The sequence below is a fragment of the Elephas maximus genome, chromosome 19 (assembly GCF_024166365.1).
Source record: "Elephas maximus indicus isolate mEleMax1 chromosome 19, mEleMax1 primary haplotype, whole genome shotgun sequence".
Lineage (NCBI taxonomy): Eukaryota > Metazoa > Chordata > Mammalia > Proboscidea > Elephantidae > Elephas > Elephas maximus.
Genome location: NC_064837.1, coordinates 66,835,149 through 66,860,260, shown reverse-complemented (window position 1 = coordinate 66,860,260; position 25,112 = coordinate 66,835,149). Strand labels below are relative to the sequence as shown.

The 25,112-nt window shown below is 45.5% G+C and overlaps 1 protein-coding gene across 3 annotated transcripts; it reads left to right on the top strand.

Moving 5' to 3' along the window:
• ST6GALNAC1 (ST6 N-acetylgalactosaminide alpha-2,6-sialyltransferase 1) lies at nt 1-24,659 on the top strand. Of its 3 annotated transcripts, XM_049858796.1 has the most exons (10): nt 1-66; nt 330-740; nt 20,296-21,064; nt 21,838-22,006; nt 22,149-22,320; nt 22,555-22,693; nt 22,909-23,009; nt 23,194-23,283; nt 23,366-23,465; nt 23,760-24,659. In XM_049858796.1, exons 2-10 carry the CDS (start codon nt 610-612, stop codon nt 23,952-23,954), a joined length of 1,866 nt encoding a protein of 621 aa, XP_049714753.1. In that variant the 5' UTR covers nt 1-66; nt 330-609; the 3' UTR covers nt 23,955-24,659. The 3 variants fall into 3 exon arrangements, with proteins under 3 accessions (XP_049714753.1, XP_049714752.1, XP_049714754.1); XM_049858795.1 differs by having other exon boundaries at nt 7-740; XM_049858797.1 differs by having other exon boundaries at nt 7-740; nt 23,366-23,578; nt 23,760-23,787.
• Nucleotides 24,660-25,112: the final 453 nt, after the last annotated feature.

Below are 25,112 nucleotides of genomic sequence, written 5' to 3'. Positions count from 1 at the left end.
CGATTACCTAAGTTGCAGGGTCTAGGTTGGATCCAGGCAGTCTGCTGTTCACCGTCCTGCTCCTAGGTAGGGGCCATACTGTTCTTGGGCTGGGCTGCCCCGGGCAGCTCCAGCCTATGGGGGCATGACGGGCTTGTAGGGGAACACTGCTAGGAGACTCAAACCCAAGGGACTTCTTGTAGTTTTCTTAGAAAATTTGTATTGAGTGTAGAGGCAGTGCAAGCCTCTTCTAGACCATGCCCTCGCCCAGGGTTCCCAAGGGCTTGGACCCTGATGAAAGTTTGGTTTCATATAACGTTTGTATGTTTCTCATAAAATTCTACATCCAGAAATTTGCTTCTGAGACAAAGAAAACAAAGTGAACTTGTTGGAACAAAAGGAGTTTCTCTCCCTTCAAGCCATGCCAGCCGGCCAGCCTATGAACCTTCATAAAGCATTGAAGGCGGGTCCTTCTTTTCCTGGCAGCGAATGATAGCCACCAGAGTGGCTCCCTGTTGAGACAAAGGGTGTGTGCTCCTGGCCAGGACACCTGAGTGGTGGAACTATCTGCTGTCTGCATCAAAGCCCCCAGGATATAAAGAAAATTCCTCAAGGGTCCAGCTCACCACTATGAGGTCCTTCCCACGGAGATGCCGCTGCCTGGGCCAGGCTGTCCAGTGGCCCTTGCTTTTGGCTGCGCTGATCGTCTTCCTCTTCACCCTGCCCACCTTTGTTAAGGAACGTAACACAAAGCCTTCTAGGTAAGCTTCTGACCCTTTCTAAGTTCCTTATACTTCACTAGAGGGAACTGAGAAACTGTAGCCTGGGGTGGGAGCTGGGAGTCCCACGGTGCCTCTGTGTCCACATGTGAGTGTCAGGGTCATGACTGTGGTCAAGATCCACTGGGAAAGGAGAGCAAATGGAAGACACAGGGGAAAAGGAAGTGGTAGGGGAAGCCCAGAAGCCCAGAGGCCATGGGGCTTGAATAGAGAGGAAGTGGCAGTGGTGGGTTTGGGACTGGAGTCTGAGAAGGATTCCATGGGTCTTCAGAGGGCACAGTTAGAAACCAGGACTACTTCCCCCTATGAGACTGTAATAGGGCAAATTTAGTGTTAGTTCTTATGTGCCATTCCTGTATCCTATAAAGGGAGATTTATCCTGTGTGTTCCATTCATTTCTAAGTCACACCCCCCGCCCCCCAAAAAAAGTTTGTCAGTAAAACGAGAGATTTCCTATTTAGGGAGGCAGCTTAAATCCTGAGCCCCAGGTTAAATCTTCCAAAGGAGCCTTCTGGACCACTTTTCTTATAAAATAAACACATCTTCAGCAGGGAGGAAGCCTTTTCTTTCCTCAAAAAAAATTTTTTATGATTTTTTTTCACTGTTCTTAAAACTTGAAATTAATACATGCTCTCATAAATTTGAAAAAAATTCAGAAGGGTGAAGCAAGAAGTGAGGGTCTCCTCACTGTCCCCTCAGCACTTTGGTGTACATGTAACGGTTATACTATTACGGTATTAACGCTTCTACAGCACTTGCTACGGGCCAGGCACTATTCTCAATGCTCTGTGTACATTAATTCATTTAATCCTCAGTATTAGGAGGACGCTGAGGCACAGACAGTTTAAGTAAGTTTCCCAAGGTCACATCGCTACTAGGTGACAGGGCCTGGATTCAAACCTAGGCATTTTGGTCCCATAAAGGCATTCATTGCCTTTATACTATACAAGCCCTCACAGCATATGTATGTCATACATACTGTTCTACAGGCTGAACTTTTTAATTTTTTTGTTGTGCTTTAAGTGAAAGTTCACAAATCAAGTCAGTCTCTCACATATAAACTTATATACACCTTACTACATACTTCCACTTACTCTCCGCCTAATGAGTCAGCCTGCTTCCTCCCTCCAGTCTCTCCTTTCATGACCGTTTTGCCAGTTTCTAACCCTCTCTACCCTCCCATATACCCTCCAGACAGGAGGTGCCAACATAGTCTCAAGTGTCTACCTGATGCAAGCAGCTCGCTCCTCATCAGCATCTCTCTCCAACTCATTGTCCTGTCCAATTCATGTCTGAAGAGTTGGCTTCAGGAATGGTTCCTGTCCTGGGCCAACAGGAGGTCTGGGGGCCATGACCACCAGGTTCCTTCCAGTCTCAGTCAGACCATTAAGTCTGGTCTTATGACAATTTGGGGTCTGCATCCCACTGTTCTCCTGCTCCCTCGGGTTCTCTGTTGTGTTCCCTGTCAGGGCAGTCATCAGTTGTGGCCGGGCACCATCTAGTTCTTCTGGTCTCAGGATGATGTAGTCTCTAGTTCATGTAACCCTTTCTGTCTCTTGGGCTCATAATTACCTTGTGATCTTGGTGTTCTTCATTCTCCTTTGATCCAGGTGGATCGAGACTCATGGATGCATCTTAGATGGCGCTTGCTAGCGTTTAAGACCCCAGACTCCACGCTTCAAAGTGGGATGCAGAATGTTTTCTTAATAGATTTTATTTTGCCAACTGACTTAGATGTCCCCTGAAGCCATAGTCCCCAAACCCCTGCCCCTGCTTTGCTGACCTTCAAGGCATTCAGTTTATTCGGGAAACTTCTTTGCTTTTGGCTTAGTCCAGTTGTGCTGACCTCCCCTGTATTGATAGTGTTGTCCTTCCCTTTACATAAAGTAGCTCTTATCTACTATCTAATCAGTAAATAACCCTCTCCCACCCGCCCTCCCTCCCTCCTCTTGTAACCACAAAAGATTGTGTTCTTCTTAGTTTAAACTATTTCTCAAGTTCTTATGATGGTGGTCTTATACAATATTTGTCCTTTTGCAGCTGACTTATTTCACTCAACATAATGCCTTCCAGGTTCCTCCATGTTATGAAATGTTTCACAAATTCATCACTGTTCTTTATCGATGTGTAGTATTCCATTGTTCTACAGCCATTAATAATTCCATTTATCAATCCATTCATCCGTTGATGGACACCTTGGTCGGTTCCATCTTTTTGCTATTGTAAACAGTGCTGCAATAAACATAGGTGTGCATATATCTGTTCGTGTAAAGGCTCTTATTTCTCTAGGATATATTCCGAGGAGTGGGATTGCTGGGTCGTATGGTAGTTCTATTTCTAGCTTTTTAAGGAAACGCCAAATCGATTTCCGAAGTGGTTGTACCATTTTACATTCCCACCAGTAGTGTATAAGTGTTCCAGTCTCTCCACAGCCTCTCCAACATTTATTATTTTGTGTTTTTTGGATTAATGCCAGCCTTGTTGGAGTGAGATGGAATCTCATTGTAGTTTTAATTTGCATTTCTTTAATGGCTAATGATCGAGAGCATTTCCTCATGTGTCTGTTAGCTGCCTGAATGTCTTCTTTAGTGAAGTGCATGTTCACATCCTTTGCCGCATTTTTAATTGGGTTGTTTGTCTTTTTGTGGTTGAGTTTTAGCAGAATCATGTAGATTTTAGAGATCAGGTGCTGGTCAGAGATGTCGTAGCCGAAAATTTTTTCCTAGTCTGTAGGTGGTCTTTTTACTCTTTTGGTGAAGTCTTTAGATGAGCATAGGTGTTTGATTTTTAGGAGCTCCCAGTTATCTGGTTTCTCTTTGTCATTTTTGGTAATGTTTTGTATTCTGTTTATGCCTTGTATTAGGGCTCCTAACGTTGTCCCTATTTTTTCTTCCATGATCTTCATCCTTTTAGACTTTATGTTTAGGCCTTTGATCCATTTGGACTTAGTTTTTGTGCATGGTGTGAGGTATGGGTCCTGTTTCATTTTTTTGCAGATGGATATCCAGTTTTGCCAGCACCATTTGTTAAAAAGACTATCTTTTCCCCAATTAATTGACACTGGGCCTTTGTCAAATATCAGCTGCTCATATGTGGATGGATTTATACCTGGGTTCTCAATTCTGTTCCATTGGTCTATGTGTCTGTTGTACCAGTACCAGGCTGTTTTGACTACTGTGGCTGTATAATAGGTTCTAAAATCAGGTAGAGTGAGGCCTCCCACTTTCTTCTTCTTTTTCAGTAATGCTTTACTTATCCGGGGCTTCTTTCCCTCCCATATGAAGTTGGTGATTTGTTTCTCCATCACATTAAAAAATGTCTTCGGAGTTTGGATCAGAAGTGCATTGTATATATAGATGGCTTTTGATAGAATAGACATTTTTACTATGTTGAGTCTTCCTATCCATGAGCAAGGAATGTTTTTCCACTTATGTAGGTCCCTTTTAGTTTCTTGCAGTAGTACCTTGTAGTTTACTTTGTACAGGTCTTTTACACCATTGGTAAGATTTATTCCTAAGTATTTTATCTTCTTGGGGGCTTCTGTGAATGGTATTGATTTGATGATTTCCTCTTCGATGTTCTTTTTGTTGATGTAGAGGAATCCAACTGATTTTTGTATGTTTATCTTATAACCTGAGACTCTGCTGAACTATTAGTTTCAGTAGTTTTCTGGAGGATTCCTTAGGGTTTTCTGTGTATAAGATCATGTCCTCTGCAAATAGAGATAATTTTACTTCTTCCTTGCCAATCCGAATGCCCTTTATTTCTTTGGCTAGCCTAGTTGCTCTGGCTAGGACCTCCAGCACAATGTTGAATAAGAGCGGTGATAAAGGACATCCTTGTCTGGTTCCCGTTCTCAAGGGAAATGCTTTCAAGCTCTCTCCGTTTAGGATGATGTTGGCTGTTGGTTTTGTGTAAATGCCCTTTATTATGTTGAGGAATTTTCCTTCAATTCCTATTTTGCTGAGAGTTGTTATCATGAATGGGTGTTGGACTTTGTCAAATTAGGCTGACTTTTTTAATCAACACTGTATCATGGACATCCTTCCATGCTGGAAAGTAGAGACCTACCCCTTCTTTTCAATGTCTGTATAGTATGCTATGGAGCCCTGGTAGTACCGTGGTTAAGAGCTATGGCTACTCACCAAAAGGTCGACAGTTCGAATCCACCCGCTGCTCCTTGGAAACTCTATGGGGCAGTTCTACTCTGTCCTATAATAGGGCTGCTATGAGTTGGAATCGACTCGATGGCGAAAGGTTTTTCGTTTTGGTTTTGGTTTATAGTGTGCTGTAGAATGGATTTCCTTTCTTTAACCGGTCCCAATCCAGTGGATCCAGTGCCTATGGATTAGCTCTTGGGTTACCACTGGTTCGTCACATATCTTTTTACACTGGTGCAAGGGTAGATTTGTAGAATTGCCAAGACAATTGGTGTGTTCACATTAGATGTTGATGAATACCATCCAATTGTCCTCTGAAAAGGCTATAGACAACAGGGTGAAAGTTAGCTCTCCCTCCCTCCCCCCACCCCCGCCCCTTGCCAACACAGGATACCATTAATGTTTCTAAGTTCTACAGATCTGCCGAAAGCAGGTTTCTCTTTTTAATTTGCATTTCTCAGACCACTGGTGAATATGGAAATTTTTTTATGTTTATTAATCATTTGTATTTTTTTTTCCGTGAATGACATGTTCGTATCTTTTGCTCTTTTAAAAATTCAATTATTTGTAGGAGTTTTTTTGTATATTAAGGATACTAACCCTTGTCCTTATTAACCCTCCTCTCGAAAAAAAAAAAAAATTTTTTTTAGGTTGTCATGAATCCAAACTGACTTGATGGCAATAGGTTTGGTTTTGGTTTGTCTCACTTACTTTGAATATGTTATCAGGAGGGACCAATCCCTGGAAAAGGACATCATGCTTGGTAAAGTAGAGGGTCAGCAAAAAAGAGGAAGGCTCTCAATGAGATGGATTGACACAGTGGCTAGAACAGGCCCAAACATCAAAACAATCGTGAGGATGGTGCAGGACCGGGCAGCGTTTTGTTCTGTTGTACGTGGGGTGGCTATGAGTCGGAACCTACTTAATGGCACCTAGCAACAGCAATTCACTTCTGTCATATGTGTTATAAAATTTCAAATATTTTCTCCAGTCTTTTTGTTTTTTTTTTACTTTGTTTATGACATCTTATGTCATAAAGAAGTAACTCTATACAGATAAAATCTTCAATCTTTTCCTTTATGGCCACTGGGTTTTACTGGGTTTTATACAATTTTTAGGAAACTGTCCCCATCTCAAAGGAGCCTGGGTGGTTCAAAGGTCAAGCACTAGGCCGCCTACCTAAAGGTCGCCTGTTCACACCCACCCAGAGGCTCCTGGAGACAAAAGATCTGGCGATCCGCTCCTACAGCCTAGGAAACCCTGTGGGGCAGGTCTACTCTGTCCTATGAGTCAGAATCAACTCAATGGCACACAGCAACATCTCATTCCAAAATTATACAAATTTTCTTCTACTAATATTTTCATAGTTTTATTTCTTTAAACTTAAACATTTAATCCATCTGAAATTTATTTTTGTGTCTGGGGTGAATGTGGGTTTGTATTTGTTAGAACTCTTCATTGCAACTGACAAAAACCCAATTCAGTTTAGCTAAAACAAAATGAGGAGAGACGCTCAGAGGATTACAGTGTTCCTGAGAGGCACGTCGGGGTGGGAGTGGGTTGCAGGAGAATCACTTGGAGGCCCGGCGCCTGTGTCTCCTTCCCCAGCGGATGCCATCTGTCCCGGAGCTAAGTTTGAATCTGATCAGACTGGCGCATGTTTCTGGTCTAGAGATTTCTGAAGGTAGTGGGCCGCTGGAATACTGTCCCTGGTGTGAAGTGCTTCATCCCAGCTCTTCCTAGCCCAGGAGCCTGTGGAAGAGGAGATAGCACTTCCTGTGGCCCAGTGGAGGGACCAGAGCCCTGTGAGGCCCAGCTAGCTGCTCAAGTCAAGTTAATGGGACATCAGTATAGGAAAGTGTTTGGGGGTATTGACTGCTGTCAGGGGGCAGTAGGAGACATGGTCCCAGAGAGGCTCTTCCTGAGGGGTGAGCCCCACCTCAACGAACCCACTCTTATTGACTGTGCCGACCGCCACATCAGCAGTGGCCCCCAGCATCAGACACCGGCTGAGTGAACCTCAGTGTGAGCCGGGGCCCCCATATCTCCCCATGCAGGTGGCCCCTTAAGAATGCCAGAAGAGCTAGGCCTTGAAAAGGGCCAGGAGCTTTTCTTGGTGCCTGACTGTGATTCTCACTGGCCCTCTCTCCAGCTCTTCCAAGCCCCCAACCCCGGCACCCCTCTCCAGCAGCCAGAGTCTTAGCTGTGGCCTGGCTGAGGGGGGATAGGAAAAGAGCTTTGAACCAATAGGACACATGGAGCTTTAAAACGAACTAAACTGAATTTTTATGTGTTTTTTTTTCTTTCATGTTTTTTTTTTTTTTTTTTTAGGCTGCGTTTTAATAATTAGAAGTGACTATAGAGTTCTGAAATCTGAAGGAAGAGGAGTTGGGCCCAATTGAGACTGCTTAATTAATTGTCTATACAACTGCATTTCAGAACCAGTGACAGAGAGCGCCACAGAGTGACAGAGAGAGGGAGTACGGGCAGGAAACGCCCCTGAGGAGAGGGTTTTGTGTCTGGTGAAGCCTTCAAAGGGAATCTGGAAGACGAGAGGAAGGCACGGCTCGGATGAGTGTTCAGGAACAGGCGTGTGTGCAGAGAGCAATACAAAATAAACAAGGAAGTTGGCCTCAGAGGAGGGTGTCAGCTTTGCTGAGCCACAGGAGAACTGGCCTCACAGAAACAGGGGCTGACTTCAGGGAGCCTGGAAGGACATTCAAGAGGGGCGGGGCCGCAGGATGCTGTTCCAAGCTTTTAGGCAGGGTGGTGGCCTCTTGCAAGTGATGTTTTAAGGTGATTAGGCTGTTGGAAAAAGCAGAATGAATTGGAAGGAGGCATGAAGCACCATTGGGGCCTGATCAGGAGGGCAGTCAGTGTGGGGGATAGGCAAATGTCACATGCAGATTATCCTGCCAGGAGGCTGGAGGAGGTGGGCAAGCGCTGTCCAAGGGATTGAGGACCTGGTATGGTTGCAGCCGTGGGAAAACAAGAGACAGTGTGCAGAAGAGGGTTGGAAGAAATGAGAGGCCAAAGTGACTAAGTGTGAAGCTTCAGACACTGGACAGAGGGTGGCAATCAAATCGGAAATAAAACGGACTTGTAAACGCCAACACCCTGTGTAGTTTGTCATGGTTCACAACAGTCATTGTCCCAGTCAGTATCATTTCAGCTCTTCAAAGGATTTCCAGACGATAACGCCAGCCCCAGGGGCTTTACCTGCATCATTTCTAAACTTCACCCTTGTCGTCCAGGATGAGTACTTTTATTCTTTTCCAAAAAAGAAGACTATGAGGCTCAAAAAAGAAGGTTAAGCCTAATTCCACCCAACCAGGAAGTAACAAAATGAGTATTCAGACCTAGGTCCAGGGTTCTTCCACTGCCTGATATGTGTCCATTCCCAAGGAACTTATAGCCAAGGAGACAGAACTGTACAAAGTAAATAAGTGCATGTGCTACTGCTGTGTCGTTGGGTACCGTCGGGTTGGTTCCTACTCCTAGAGATCCATGTATACCAGAACGAAACACTGCCCGGTCCAGCGCCATCCTCACAATCCTTGTTACGCTTGAGCGCATTGTTGCAGCCACTTTGTCAATCCATCTTATTGAGGGTTTTCCTTTCTCTTTTTCACTGACCCTCTACCTTACCAAGCATGTTGTCCTTCTCCAGGGACTGATCCCTCCTGATAACATGTCCAAAATATGTGAAAGGAAGTCTCGCCATGCTTGCTTCCAAGGGGCATACTGGCTGTACTTCTTCCAAGACAGATTTATTCATTCTTCTGGCAGTCCATGGTATATTCAATATTCTTCATCAACACCATGATTCAAAGACATCAATTCCTCTTCGGTCTTCCTTATTCATCATCCAGCTTTCGCACACATATGAGGCAATTGAAAACACCATGGCTTGGGTCAGGCTCGCTTTAGTTCTCAAAGTAACATCTTTCTTTTTAACAATTTAAAGATGTCTTTTGCAGCAGATTTGCCCAATGCAATATGTTGTTTGATTTCTTGACTGTTGCTTCCATGGGTATTGATTGTGGATTCAAGTAAAATGTGCTATTAGTATTAATTAATAATATTAATTATTAATAATAATAACCACAACAAAGTCAAAAGTGACAAGTGCAATGGGAGCAAGTGGAAAAGATGAATCTCCAGTGGGGGACAGGGTAAGGAGAACATCCCAGAGGTGGTGGCATTTGTACCATGCCTTGAAGGCCATGTGACATTTCAGCAAGCAGGGATGTTGCAAGGGGAGGAAGTACCAAAAGCAACCGGACAGAAATGGAAAGAGACAGGACGTGTCCAGGAACGGGAGATTGATTGCCGATTTGGTTTAACAAACACTGATAGGGCTCTCACAGCGTGCTTCTCCATGAAAGAATGAGTTAGTGACCTTCAGTAACATGCCAAAAAGTTTAAACTTTATTCTCTAAAAAAAAAAAAATTCAGAGTAAGGGAACAACTTGGTAAAAGTTGTGCTCTGCACAGATTTCTCTGTCAGTAGATTACAGGATGGATTGGGGAGGCGTAGGAAAGATAGAAGGAGCCCTGGTGGTACAGTGATTAAGTGCTCTGCTGTTAACCGAAAGTTCGATGGTTGGAACCCACCAGCCACTCCTCGGGAGAAAGATGTGGCAGTCTGCTTCTGCAAAGATTACCGCCTTGGAAACTTTATGGGGCAGTTCCACTGTGTCCTATAGGGTCACTATGAGTCGCATTTGGCTTAATGGCAACAGATTTTTTTTTTTTTTTTTTTTTTTTTGGTTCAGGGAGGATAGATAGAACCTATTTTGATGGTTTATTGTTGTTGTTAGTTCCTGTCGAGTTGGCTAAGACTCATGGTGACCTTATGTATAATAGAATGAAATATTGCCTGGTCCTGCACCATCTTCTTGATCGTTGTTATGCTTTCTATGTCTATTACTGCAGCTATCGTGTCAATCCGTCTCACTGAGGGCTCTCCTCGTTTTCGCTGGGCCCCTACTTTACTAAACGTGATGTCTTTTTCTAGTGGTTGGTCTGGCCATCTCGCTTCTAAGGAGCATTTGTTTGTATTTCTTCTAGGCCTGATTTATCCAATCTTTTGACAGTCCATGGGATATTCAATATCCTTTGCCAATGCCACAGTTGGGAAGCATCAATTCTTCTGTCTTCCTTTTTCATTGTCCAATTTTCGCATGTATATGAGGTGGTTGAAAGACCATAGCTTGGATCAGACATACTTTAGTCATCCAAGTGACATCTTTTTAAAATGTTAAAGAGATCTTTTGCAGTAGATTTGCCCACTGCAGTATGTCATCTGACTTCTTGACTGCTGCTTCCATGGACATTGATTTTCGAACCAAGTAAAATGAAATCGTTGACAGCTTCAATTTCTTCTCCATTTATCATGATGTTGTTTTTCAGTCCATACTGTATTGGGGCGGGGGGGAGGTGTGGTGACAGTGGGAATAGGAAGAAAGGGCTGAGAATAAATCAGATCAGCTGAATTTGGCAACAAATAGGATCCTGGAAGGATTAAAGAGGAAAGATTTAAAGACAATTCAATTATTTCAAGCCTAGGTCACCTCTCAGATTTCCTTAAGACAAACCCAAGTACATTAAACTGGCAAAAACTTTCGCCCCAGCCTCAAATTTGCTCACTTATGTGTAGGTGGAAACCCTGGTGGCATAATGGTTAAGTACTATGGCTGCTAACCAAGAGGTCGGCAGTTCGAACCCGCCAGGCGCTCCTTGGAAACTCTGTGGGGCAGTTCTACTCCGTTCTATAGGGTCGCTATGAATCGGAACTGACTAGATGGCAGTGGGCTTGGTTTTGATTTTATGTGTAGGTACAATCTAAGACCATGTCTCTGCCTACTTTTCTTTCCTAACCGTATGATTATATTTTGGATGGTCTGTGCCCATTTTAAGTTTTGAGATGATAATTAAGAGTGAACTGTAAAATCAGGCATACAGACTGTTTTTTGTTTCATTATCTTTTGGTGTAAGAAATCTAAGTTTATTTTTCTGTAATTTCCTGATATCTTATTCTAGAACACATTCCACCAAGCTGCTGGAAGACTTAACCTCGGCTCTTCTTCCTCCTCTCGCCCCGCCCCCAGGATAGTGTAAAGGTTCCAGGACACCGGATGCAGTCCCAGGCATGGGAGAGGGCAGGTGACTCTGGGCCATCGAGGTGCTGCAGGGTCATCCCTTGTCCCTGCTCCTTAGTCTTTTCAGGCCAACCCTGCCTAGGCGTGAGAATTTTCTGTGACGCTATCTAATGTCCCGTCTCCCTACGGACAGCATACAGCCATTTCCTTTCAGGGGTCTTGTTAGGTCCTTGGGACACTGCCAGGAAGCAGGATGCAGGTATCCTCTGACCTTGGGACCCAGAGGTCACTCCCTTGTTTTCTTCCCTCTTCTGTCTTCCTCCTCCTCCTCTCACTCCCCAATCGAAGTAAATCTTTCTAATGAGGGGATTAGTGGTGGTAGGAAGTAGAAAAGTCTCCCCCCTCCCAACTTCTCCAAGATATTGTAAGCCCACTTGGGAGCTTAGGTATTGGTGGAAAAGAACCAGAAGGTCTTGCAGGGTATTCTGTTTTTCCCAGCTTGTATTTGCCACAGGTCTCCACAGAGGCAATGAACATGAACCCAAATCTTAACTCTAAGGAGGTGAGAGGGTGGAACACCAATGGAGGAAGGGAGAAAATACAGGGAGGAAAAATCAAATAGCATTCCAAAATGTTACACAACCCCATCTGTAAGTATAAAAAAAATAAACCCACTGCCGTCGAGTCAATTCCAACCCTTAGTGACCCTACAGGATAGAGTAGAACTGCCCCATAGGGTTTCGGAGGAGCGGCTGGCAGATTCAAACTGCCAACCTTTTGGTTAGCAGCAGTAGCTCTTAATCACTTTGCCACCGGGGCTCCATTTGTAAGCATAATTGGCATGAAAAGGGATCTGGTTGAGTATGCCCTAAGGTGCTTATAGTAGATGTCTTTGAGTGGGTGGGATTGCAGGAGGTTTATATCCTTTTATTCTTAGATGCACTTTCTATTTTTTTGGTAATGAGCACGCATTGCATTTATAAAAAGAAAAGCAATTCATGAAAACTTATTTCAAAAGAAAGGCTCTGGAGAAAATGTCCCAGGTTAAGAATCACCTCCATATTGAAGCTCCCCCTTACCCAAGCAGAACTGGCCAATCCCTGCCTCCCTAGTTCTTACCCTCACTGCCTCCCACACATTTCACTAATGTCTTTGTATCCATAATTCTTTATTGCGGTTATTTATGTTCATGTTTGTTTCCCTGTTAGACCATGACCTTCTCAAGGTCGGTGATCATGGCTTTTGAATTTTTAATCCCATTTACAGGTAGCTCTAAATGCCTGGCATGTAATGGCCACTCAATGAATATTTGCTGCATTAGTTGCATTGTGCTTTCAAATTCCCGTAGAATTTTCAATTAGATGCCTCTTTTATTTTTCAAGGATTTTCCCTTTAATTTTTAATTATAATCTTTTCTAAGTCAAATAGTACTACCAAGCTTATATGAAAATAGAGTAGTTCCCTTGTGTTCCCCCTACTCCAGAATCCTGGTTCACAGAGGCAACTGCCTATTTCTAAATAACATGCCTAGCCTGCTATTTCTTGACTTCTCAACTTTAAGTAGCTAAGTGCTGTAAATAAAATATTATTTACCTATGACCTTGAAGCTTGTCATCCGTTTAGATTTTCATTTTTGGGCACATGAACCCAAAGGGGAGCTGGTTGGGAGTCTAACTGTTGCTAAGCGTCACAGAGTGTTAACACCTAACCCAGTTCCAGTAGCCTACATATGTTAGGCTATATGAAGAACCGGGCATCAGGATTGGAGGAAGACTCATTAACACCCTGCCATATGCAGATGGCACAACCTTGTTTGCCAAAATAAACAGAATTTGAAGCACTTACTGATGAAGATCAAAGACGACAGCATTCAGTATGGACTATACCTCAACATAAAACAAAAATTCTCATAACTGAACCAATAAGCAACATCATGATAAATGGAGAAAAGATTGAAGTTGTCAAGGATATCATTTTACTTGGATCCACAATCAATGCCCATCGAAGCAGCAGTCAAGATATCACGTGACGCATTGCACTGGGCAAATCTGCTGCAAATGACCTCTTTAAAGTGTTAAAAAGCAAAGATGTCAGTCTAAGGACTAAGGTGCACCTGACCCAAGACATGGTGTTTTCAATGGCCCCTAAGCATGTGAAAGCTGGAAAATGAATAATGACGACAGAAGAAGAATCCATGCCTTTGAATTGTGGTGTTGGTGAAGAATATTGAATATACCATGGACTTCCAGAAGAACGAACAGATCTGTCTTGGAAGAAGTACACTCAGAATGCTCCTTAGAAGGAAGGATGGCAAGACTTCGTCTCAAGTGCTTTGGATATGTTATCAGGAGGGTCCAGTCCCTCGAGGAGGACATCATGCTTGGTAAAGTAGAGGGTCAGTGAAAAAGAGGAAGACCCTCAATGAGATGAATTGACACAGTGGCTGTAACAACAGGCTCGAGCATAACAAGGCTTGTGAGGATGGCACAGGACCGGGCAATATTTCATACTGCTGTACATGGGGTTGCTATGAGTCAGAAATGACTCGATGGCACTTAACAAAAACATGTATGTATAACATAGTGTTTTCCAAAGCTCTTTAATCCATTGGCTTGTAAAATCCTCAGGTATTAAGATTCTCATTTAGTGAATGAGGAACCTGAGGCTCAAAGTGTTCTTTAAGTTGCTCAAGATCACACAGCTAGTTAGTGGCAGGGTTGGGCTAGAACTCAAATCTTTCTACCAGCCTAGTATGCTCCATTGCCCATTTGCCAGGTGCCAAGAAATTAGTTTTCTCTGACTCAATTTAACACTTCAGATAATTGTGTAAAGCCAGTGGAGCTCAAGAAGTTAAGTCATGGCTAGGTGACAATAACAGCATGCAGAAGGGCTGCCCCTCATGTCACCTTGCAGGAGGCTGTCCCAACTTGCTCTAATAGCTCCCTGTGTCAACAGCAAGTAAAAACAATGAAGTTACTGGGTGTTTCCAACGCTTCAGGATTTTTCACAGAGGGACTCAGAGGGGCTGTTCCTGCCCAAGGAGAACAGAAAGTTGCCCATTTTACCCTGTTCTCTTGTCCTTTCTCTTCTTTCTCAGTAGAAGACTTTTTTGGGGGGAGGGGAATTAGCAGGAGAGGGATGTTATTTTTTTTCCCCCAAAGATCATTATTCAAAAAGGCCAGAATGAAAATATCATATGAACTTGGGATAACTCTTGAAACACATTTTATTTTTATGTGTGATTATCCCCAAAGAAGAAAATCTGGGCTTGGGAGTGAGAATTCCCAGCCACTGGGGCACAAGCCTCTCCCTGTGTCTGTAGTTCTTGACCTATACTTGCCATTGATTTGTTTCAAACATTTTGTTACCTCTTAGCTTGGCCCCACCCAGCCCTATTCCTGATCTTCCCTAGTCTCCTTAGTACTCACGATGGTGCTCACACCCAGGCCCTGAGCAAGCTGTTTTTGTGTACGCATTTATATATCCTAGGGATGCAAAACTTTGAATTTTCAAACATGGCCCACAGTCAGTTCACTTGGGCCAAGGGCAGCTCGAAGACAGCTGTGACCCCTTTGTTGGTGGGGAATTTTGAAAATGTGACCCACCCCAGGATCTGCAAGTAGAGCTGACCTGCAGCCCAACGGCCTAGTTTGGGTCAAAGAACTTTCTAGATTTACCCTCCCTAGCATTTCCTCAAGGAGCCCTGGTGGCACAGTGGTTAAGCACTTGGCCGCTAACTGAAAAGTTGGCAGTTAGAACCCACCAGCCTCTCCAGGGGAGAAAGATGTGGCAATCTGCTTCCACATAGATTATAGCCTTGGAAGTCCTATGGGGCACTTCTATTTTGTCCTATAATAATAGGGTCATTATGAGTCGGAATCAACTTGATAACAATGGGTTCTTTGTTTTCTTTGTTATTGTTGTTAGGTGCCATTGAGTTGATTCCAACTCAAAGTGACCTTATACGTAACAGACGTAACAGAATAAAACATTGCCTTTGGTCCTTCATCATCCTCACAATCGTTGCTGTTTGAGCCCATTGTTGCAATCACTGTGTCAGTCCGTGATGTAAGGGGATCACTCCTGAATATCAGTTTTGGCAACCTCTTCAACATCCTAGTCAACAACGTCAGCATTCCCTCATATTATCACTAGTATTATATTCTTGGGAAAACACTGTTCTCCTTTGCCAACTTTCTACAGAAGACTCGGTTGTTTCATGGCTACGGACACAAACGGAATTTTGAGCCCTTTGTCGTTTCTTTACGTCCAGTTTCCCTTGGTGATACGTCCTTGAGAATATTGAGGGAGGAGGATGCCAGACGATTATTCTTTTGTTTGTTATTTTATTAGTTGGACACAGCTGTGTGCTCCCTGTTAATGATGAATTTATATGTAAAGTACAATGGTTTTTATTTTTAGATCAGCATTATGAAATTAAGCTGCTTTACACTTTAGATGTGATCATGACTGATTTTTCTGTTCCTCTCTGGACTGAACCAAAACCTGTAGTGACCCTACAGGACAGTGTAGAACTGTCCCATAGAGTTTCCAAGGAGGGGCTGGCGGATTTGAACTGCCAACCTTTTGGTTAGCAGCTAAGCTCTTAACCACTGCACCATCAGGGCTCCTCTTTGGGCTTGTTGTTGTTGTTAGGTGCTGTCAAGTTTGTTCCGACTCATAGCAACCCTATAGGACAGAGTAGAACTGCCCCATAGGGTTTCCAAGGAGCAGCTGGTGAATTTGAACTGCCGACCTTTTGGTTGGCACATTGGGTACAAACAGGACAAGTGTCGAGCACTCAGCATGTGGACACAATTTGAGCATTCAGTAAATACCATGTGTAAGAATAAAGAAATGCTTCTGTCAACACCCTCATCCCTAGCAGTCCTAGGTGTGTCCCTAGCAGTCCTAAAATGTGTTTAATTATAGGGCATGGAAATGAAACTTAATTACATAATTGTGTTGCCACCTGAGTCATTGCTGTGACTTCTTGTAAAAATTAAATGAGTCACCAGTAAACTGTAGCATTTGCAGGCAGGAGAGTTCTTCAAGGAGTCATTGGGCCACCCTTGCCTTTAGGTGGGATTCCACAAAGAAGTCTCTTCAGGCCCAGCACCACACATCTTAGGCAGACGACTAGCTGTTCATAAAGAGCCCTCATGGCACAACAGTTAAGCACTCGGCTGCTAACTGAAAAGTTGGTGGTTCGAACCCACCCAGCAGCTCCATGGGAGAAAGGCCTGGCCATCTGCTCCTGTAAAGATTACAACCTAGAAAAATCCTATGGGGCAATTCCACTCTATCACATGCGGTTGCTAGGAGTCAAAAATCAACTAGACGACACCCAACAACAAGCGGTTGTCCATGCTGAGCGGCTAGAGATGTGTAATGTAAACGACCCCACCTGTCTCCCAGTCACAACCACAATGAGGTGCCTGCTGGCCAAATAGCTACATTGTAAGAAATGTTACTAGGTGGGGAGAATCCTGTTTATCAGAATTCTCAGAAGAGAGCTACATGAGTTTGGAAGGAAACTTTTTTTTCATTATTGTGCTTTAAGTGAAATTTTACAAATCAAGTCAGTCTCTCACACAAAAACTTACATACACCTTGCAACATACTCCCTATTGCTCTCCCCCTAATGAGACAGCCCACTCCCTCCCTCCACTCTCTTCTTGTCCATGTTGCCAGCTTCTAACCCCCTCTACCCTCTCTTCTCCCTTCCAGGGAGTTGATGCCAACATAGTCTCATGTCCACCTGATCGAAGAAGCTCACTCCTCACCAGCATCCCTCTCCAATCCACTGTCCAGTCCAATCCCTGTCTGAAGAGTTGGCTTTGGAAATGGTTCCTATCCTGGGCCAACAGAAGGTGTAGGGGCCATGACCACAGGGGTCCTTCTAGTCTTAGTCAGTCCATTAAGTCTGGTCTTTTTACCAGAATTTGGGGTCTGCATCCCACTGCTCTCCTGCTCCCTCAGGGATTCTCTGTTGTGGTCCCTGTCAGGGCAATCATTGGTTGTAGCCGGGCACCATCTAGCCCTTCTGGTCTCAGGCTGATGTAGTCTCTGGTTTATGTGGCCCATTCTGTCCCTTGGGCTCGTAATTACCTGTGTCCTTGGTGTTCTTCATTCTCCTTTGATCTAGGTGTGTTGAGATCAATCGATGTATCTTAGATGGCCACTTGCCAGCGTTTAAGACCCCAGAGGCCTCTCTCCAAGGTGGGATGCGGAATGTTTTCTTAATAGATTTTATTTTGCCAATTGACTTAGATGTCCTCTGAAACCATGGTCCCCAAACCCCCACCCCTGCTATGCTGGCCTTCGAAGCATTCAGTTTATTCAGGAAACTTCTTTGCTTTTGGCTTAGTCCAGTTGTGCTGACCTCACCTGTATTGTCTGTTGTCTTTCCCTTCACCTAAAGTAGTTCTTATCTACTATCTAATTAGTGAATACACCTCTCCCACCCTCTCTCCCTCCCCCTTCTCGTAACCATCAAAGAACATTTTCTTCTCTGTTTAAATCATTTCTTGAGTTCTTATAATAGTGGTCTTATACAATATTTGTCCTTTTGCATCTGACTAATTTCACTCAGCATAATGCCTTCCACGTTCCTCCATGTTATGAAATGTTTCACAGATTCCTCACTGTTCTTCATAGATGCGTAGTATTCCATTGTGTGAATATACCATAATTTATTTAACCATTCCTCTGTTGATGGGCACCTTGGTTGCTCCCATCTTTTTGTTATTGGAAACAGTGCTGCAATAAACATGGGTGTGCATATATCCGTTCGTGTAAAGGCTCTTATTTCTCTAGGATATATTCCAAGGAGTGGGATTGCTGGATTGTATGGTAGTTCTATTTCTAGCTTTTTAAGGAAGCGCCAAATCAATTTCCAAAGTGGTTGTACCATTTTACATTCCCACCAGCAGTGTAGAAGTGTTCCAATTTCTCCACAGCCTCTCCAACATTTATTGTTTTGTGTTTTTTGCATTAATGCCAGCCTTGTTGGAGTGAGATGAAATCTCATTGTAGTTTTGATTTGCATTTCTCTAATGGCTTATGATAGTGAGCATTTCCTCATGTATCTGTTAGCTACCTGAACGTCTTCTTTAGTGAAGTGTCCGTTCATATCTTTTGCCCATTTTTTAATTGGGTTATTTGTCTTTTTTCAGTTGAGTTTTTACAGTATCATGTAGATTTTAGAGATCAGGCGCTGATCGGAAATGTCATGGCTAAAAGCTTTTTCCCAGTCTGTAGGTAGTCTTTGTACTCTTTTGGTGAAGTCCTTGGATGAGCATAGGTGTTTGATTTTTAGGATGGAAGGAAACATTGATCGGTCCCTTGAGGTTGGGGGATGTGGGGGTGAGGGGTGAATCTACCAGGTGGCTCAACAGAATAACAAGAGTGTTTGTTTGCTAAAGGAACCCGGTGCACAGCTGGGCTTCTGGGATCCATGCAGCTTGGAGTGTAAACTGGATGCTTAGGTCAGAGAGGAGCAGAGTGAGACTCATCCTTAAAGCTTTCTACTAAAAAAACTTGAAACAGATAGATCAAGACCCCGTCCTTCATGCTCTCCTGATCTCACACGTCCCCCTAGGTGGACACACATTTGGCTGCAGTGCAGTTACTTTTTACAGGGCTGTCTCTTCACTAGAGTTTTCGTTGCTTATGACTGGGAAGCATGCCTTTCATTGGTCATCTCCAGCATCTAACACAAGACTAATATTTCTATAGGTATATGTATGTATGCATATGTCAATGTGTACACACACACAAAAAAAAAAGCAAAAACCAAACCCAGTAACATCAAGGCGATTCCGACTCACAGCGACCCTCTAGGACAGAGTAGAACTGCCCCATAGAGTTTCCCAGTAGCACCTGGTAGATTCAAACTGTTGACCCTTTGGTTAGCAACCGTAGCACTTAACCACTACGCCACCAGGATTCCCGCCCTCCCCCCCGCCCCCCCCCCCCGGTCACGCACACACACATATATGTATTTCTTTCTCCTCACAGTACCTACAAGCAAGAGTTTGTTTTTAAGGGCACATTGACTCATTATAGTGCCTGAAATAAATCCTTAAGACCAAACCCATTGCCCAAACCAGAATGCTCCTTAGAAGCAAAGATGGTGAGATTACTTTTCACATACTCTGGACATGTTGTCAGAAGGGATCAGTCCCTGGAGAAAGACATCATGCTTGGTAAAGTGGAAGGTCAACAAAAAAGAGAAAGACCCTCAATGAGATGGATTGACACGGTGGCTGCAACAATAAGCTCAAGCATAACAACGATTGTGAGGATGGCGCAGGACAAGGCAGTGTTTCATTCTGTTGTACATAGAGTCGCTATGAGTTGGAACTGTGTCAATGCCACCTAACAACACAATGACGACATTGCCCTTAAGTTGATTCCGACTCATATCTACTCTATAGGACAGAGTAGAACTGCCCCATAGGGTTTCCAAGGTTCTAATCTTCATGGAGGAACCCTGGTGGCATAGTGGTTAAGACCTTGGCTGCTAACCAAAATGTCAGCAGCTCAAATCCACCAGCCACTCCTTGGAAACCCTGTGGGGTAGTTCCACCCTGTCTTATATGGTCGCCATGAGTCAGAATCAACAGCAACGGGTTTGGTAATCTTTATGGAAGCAGACTGCCACATCTTTCTCCCGAGGAGCAGCTGGTAGGTTCGAACCAACAACCTTTCAATTAGCAGCCGAGTGCTTAACCACTGTGTCACCAGGGCTCCTTCAATCCTTAAGGCAGACCTTTCAAACTCAAGGTTGGTGGTTGTAGGTCTTGACATGAATATGTCTTTTCCATTTCCTTGTGAAAAATTTACCTTTGTTACCTCCACTTCACTTAAAAAAGGTCAACTGAAATTACATAGATATCAGGTGACAGGACCAGGGTCACACAGACTCACTGCAGAATTTACAATCCAGAATGAGCGTGTACCCTGGGGCCACACAGGAGTAAGCACAGGTGGTTGGCAGAGTACAGTAAGCACGTAAGCTCCAGTCTTGGCACCAACTAGTGGAACCCCAATCCCCAAGACATTGCCAAGTTTCTTGATTGGTCAGAGGGAAGTTTCCAGACCCTTTGCCAAAGATTAATTTTTGATAGTGGATGGTGGTATCTCTTCCCTTCATCTCCTATGAAGACAGGTTTGAAGTCTGCCTAGGACCCAGGAATAAGTACTAGCTACGCTTCTAACCTGTTTTTATGATCTTCAGCCTTTATAAAAAACTATCTCTGCCCCTAGGTATCAAGATATAGAGAATATTAAAGAACGTTCTCCAGAAGCGAATTCCCAGGCACCCACAGTGGGAAGGAGGACAACCGCCCGTGTAGAGTCAGCTCAAGAGAAGAGTGTGCTCCGCAAGCAACACGAGAGTGCAGGCCATGCTGCTGAAGAGAACAGAACAGAGAAGCCCAGGAAAGACTCAGCGGTAGAGGCCTCACCTGGGGAGCAGATCAGAGTGCCCCCCACAGCAATGATGGGGTTACCAAAGACTCCGGGAAAAAAGAAAACCATGGTGGAGACATTATCACCAGGAAGCCAAGACAAAAGGACGACCGTCGAGAGGACAGGGAAACCCTCACTGCAGAGTCAGGACATGAAGATAGCTAGAGGGAGAGAGAGCCAGCACAAGCAACTGACAACCGCAAGGAAGGTGCCCGTGAAGCATCAGGACAAAGGGGCCACCACAGCAAAGACACTCACTCCAGGAGATCAGGGCATGATGCCGAACACCTCAGCAGGAGTACAAGGAGGACTTCTCTCAAAGAGGAGTAGAAAGAAGGGAACTACCCCAGCAGTTGTCCAGAAGAAAAGGACCTCAGTGAGCATCAGGGCTCAAACAAAAACCAAACCAGAGGTGCAGTCAAAAGGTCTACCAGCCAATGAGAGGCCCCCTTCCCAGAGTCCCACTATACCAAGAGCTCAGAGACTGAAGGCCACCAACTTCAAGTCTGAGCCTCGGTGGGATTTTGAAGAAAATTATAGCTTGGAAGTGGGGGGGCTACAGACGGTGAGTGTTTGCCAAAACCCCTTACCCTGTCATCTTTCTGCTCTGAAGCCCATCTGGGGAGGCAGCCCACCTTCTCCCTCTCCTCCCAGGCACTGCTTTTTGGCTTTGCCTTGTTCCCATGCTCATCATGAAGCAGAGCTCAGCCCTATCCTGCTCTCATCCTGTCCTTCCTTCCTATGAAAGCCAAAATGGGGGTGGAGGAGGCAGACCCCAGAGCCCTGGCCAGGACAGCACGGGGAGTTATGAGGGAGAAGGGGCCTGCCATGGAGTCTGCCTGGAGGGGCCATCAGGATGTGCTCTGGGGCTTGACATCCTCTGGTAAGGGGGGACGCGGTGGTCACAGGATGGTGGTAAACGGGGGCTAACAGACAAGAGCACCAGCCTCATGCCCAGCCCCAATCCCTAGTAATGCCTTGTCTTTCCTGCAGAACCAATTCCACAGCCTTTGCTCCCTTCCAACCTTAAGAAAACAGGCTGGCCCCATGCACCCACACACGTGCCTCCTCGCGCTCCCTTTCACGGTGGGAAGCATTCAAATGTGTATGTTTACACCCATATTAAGTGCAGCCACGTGGACCCACTGCACACTGGACCATGGTGGGCCTGGGCAATGGAAGGGGTTCCGCAGGCCCTGGGAGTAGGAAGGAAAAGGGAGCTGCAGCACTGCCTTCCCAGCTTGGAGGCCTGCGCTCTGCTCCCTGCACCCCATCCTTTGGTCGGTGACACCCCACCCCCCAGCCTCACCCTGCCTGACCCTCCCTTCCTCCATATAGTACTGTCCTGACTCTGTGAAGATCAAAGCCTCCCAGTCTCAGTGGCTCCAGCACCTCTTTCTGCCCAACCTCACCCTCTTCCTGGACTCCAAACGCTTTACCCAGAGCGAGTGGGAACGCCTGGAACACTTCGCACCGCCCTTTGGCTTCATGGAGCTCAATTACTCCTGTGAGTGCTGGCCCCAGGGGAGGCTGTGTGCACTAGGAGAGGGCTGAGGGCAGCAGGCTGTCTGTCTCTTCCCTGGGAGAAACGATGGGCCGGCTTCTGGTCCCTCCCAGGCTGAGTGGAGACACCCCCCGCTACATTCCAGTGGTACAGCAGGTCGTGAGTCGGTTTCCCCCAGTGCCCCAGCAGCAGCTGCTCCTTGCCAGCCTCCCTGCCGGGGAGTTCCAGTGCATCAGCTGTGCCGTGGTGGGCAACGGGGGCATCCTGAACAACTCCCATATGGGCCGGGAGATAGACAGCCACGACTATGTGTTCCGGTGAGCAGTCCCACCCCTTGCGCCCGCTGCTGCCCCTCTCCAGTGGGCTAGGGCTCTTCTGAGAACTGAGGAGGAGTCCACACCTCTGCTGCCTGCATCTGGAAGGTGGGATTCCTAGTCTCCCCAGAGAATCTCAGCATACGACGATGGCTGCCTTCCTGCTTCTCCTTCCTCTCCTGCCCTAGCACCTTCCTCCACTCATGGGCTCTGTCTCCTGTTGTCTCTCTGGTACAGACTGAGCGGAGCTGTCATTAAGGGGTATGAACAGGATGTGGGCACTCGGACGTCCTTCTACGGCTTTACCGCCTTCTCCCTGGTCCAGTCCCTTTATTTGCTGGGCAACCTGGGCTTCCAGAGCGTGCCTATGGGGAAGGTGAGCAAAGAGCAAGGGGTCTGGTCATACCTAGACTTTGGATAAGAGAGCACATAGGTGACAAAGAGAGATGACACCGTGTGTTAGAGTCTAGTTGGTGCAAGCTCCATTCAAAGGAGGGAGCAAGAGCAGGGAAGGCAACCAGACCCTGCCAGAGATGAATATGGGGTCCAGAAGGCTGTCCTCCTGGCGCACTCCCTGTCCTTGGTCCTCAGAACATCCGCTACCTGCACTTCCTGGAAGGCACCCGGGACTATGAGTGGCTGGAAGCCCTGCTTCTGAATCAGACCCTGGGAAATAGCTTTCACTGGTTCAGGTACCCACTGCCCTCACCCTGACCCCCCCCACCCCCACTGAGCTGTGACAGGTTCAGCTATCAAGGGGACAGCCTTAGTCATCGGCCGATGATGGGGCATTATCACCAGTCGTGCCCCTGACCCTGCTCGGCCTGCCCTAGGAGGTAAGAGAACTGGGCCTGAATGACCCATTCCCAACCTCAGGCGCCGGCCCCGGGAAGCTTTTCGGGAAGCCTTGCAGTTGGACAACTACCTGTTGCTGCACCCAGACTTGCTCAGATACATGAAGAACAGGTGAGAGTGGAAAGCATGGGGCCAGGCCAGGCCGCTCCTCCTTGCAGACTCTTGACAGCTGGAGGTCTCGGGTGTTTCATAGGTTTTTGAGGTCTAAGACCCTGGACACTACCCACTGGAGAATATACCGCCCCACTACGGGAGCCCTCCTGCTGCTCACTGCCCTTCAGCTCTGCGACCGGGTAAGGTTCTGCCTCAGGAGCAGAGGGACCTGGAGAAACAGTGCAGACTGTTCCTGGGCCTGCTCAGCCTGCAACAATGGCTGGGCTGCATGCACAGCCTCCTGGAGGGGGAGGTGAGTGTGGGTGTGTGCGAGTGGGTGCGTATGAGTGCGTGTACATTGAGACCTGCACCCAGACTCCAAGGGATGGAAACAGAATAAGGGGGACCCCTCGCTCAACACATGCACACAGAGCCCATGAGAAGCAGCCTAGGAGGTAGTAACTGCAGGCCCTTCTCCTCCAACTTTCGTGTAGGTGAGTGCCTATGGCTTCATCACCGAGGGCCATGAGCGCTTCTCTGATCACTACTATGATAAGACGTGGAAGCGACTGATCTTTTACGCAAACCACGACTTCAAGTTAGAGCGAGCACTCTGGAAGCGGCTACATGACGAAGGTATAATTTGGCTGTACCAGCGCCCAGAACTTCCAAAGTCAAGAACTGACTGAGGTTGCAATTTGCTCTTCAACGCTTCCAAGGAACAGTGCGTGCTGGGAGCCTTGAGGCTCTCGTACCATTTTCTCTGGTACAAGAATGCTCACGACACCTGGGAGAACACTGGACAGAGGGGGAGTCTCACTCAAGAGACAAATGATGTATTGTGGTTTGAGAGTCTTTTTGCCACAGGGACTGATTCCTGAGACCAGAGATCTTCAGCAAAATGAGGTGATAAGTGGTCAAGTCCACAAATTTCTGCTGGGAAGCATCCTCACTGTCCAAGACCCATTTGATACAGTAGAAAGCATCTGAACTGATAGAGACATAAAGATTTGGACTTGAGTCCCAGGTCTTCTACTTGCTAGTTGCAAAATCTTGAAGACACTGCTTAATTTCACTACAGGTTGTCTAGAGGGCCTTTCAGACCCTATCTGGTTGTAGAGGCTCTTGCACTTTTGAGATATTTTACAGCTCTGTGGGTTGTAGAAAACTGATGTAATATAAATAATTCTTGTCCATGAAGATGCAAATGAAGTTTGTACAATGAAGACGCAATTTACTATTGCTCTGTGGATAGTGACCAGTTTTGCGTCTATTTGCAAATTCATTTTGGCCTTCCTGATTGCCTACATGTGTGTCTGTTCTTTGGATTCCCCTTTGAACTAGTTTTTACATCCTACTGGTTCCTTCATTAATGAGTTCAATAAAATCTTTGACATGCGTTCATTTTATATTTGTATGAAAGTCATGATTTTACCCCTTTAAAAATTATCCTTTAAAATAAGTCAATCACAAAAGGACAAATATTGTATGATTGTACGATTCATAAGATGACAAAAACAATATAAAGAGAGACCAACATATACAGAGCCAAAAATGTATGTACAGAGACCACAGCTCATTGGTGGTTCCCGGGGTTGGGAGGAGGGGAGTAGGGAAAGCACTCTTGAGATAGTAGACACTGGTTATTTTGGGTGATGGGAATGGTAGCACTGAATGTGGGTAAAGTGCACACAGCTTGACCAAGGTAAATGATGTCACTGAGAAGTGCACAAGAGAAAAGGACATTTTTGGTAAAGGATACAACAAATAAAATTTTGTAACAACACCAACTAAAAAACATGCGTGTGTTTACACAAATATGTATATAGGCGTATATGTGAATGGGT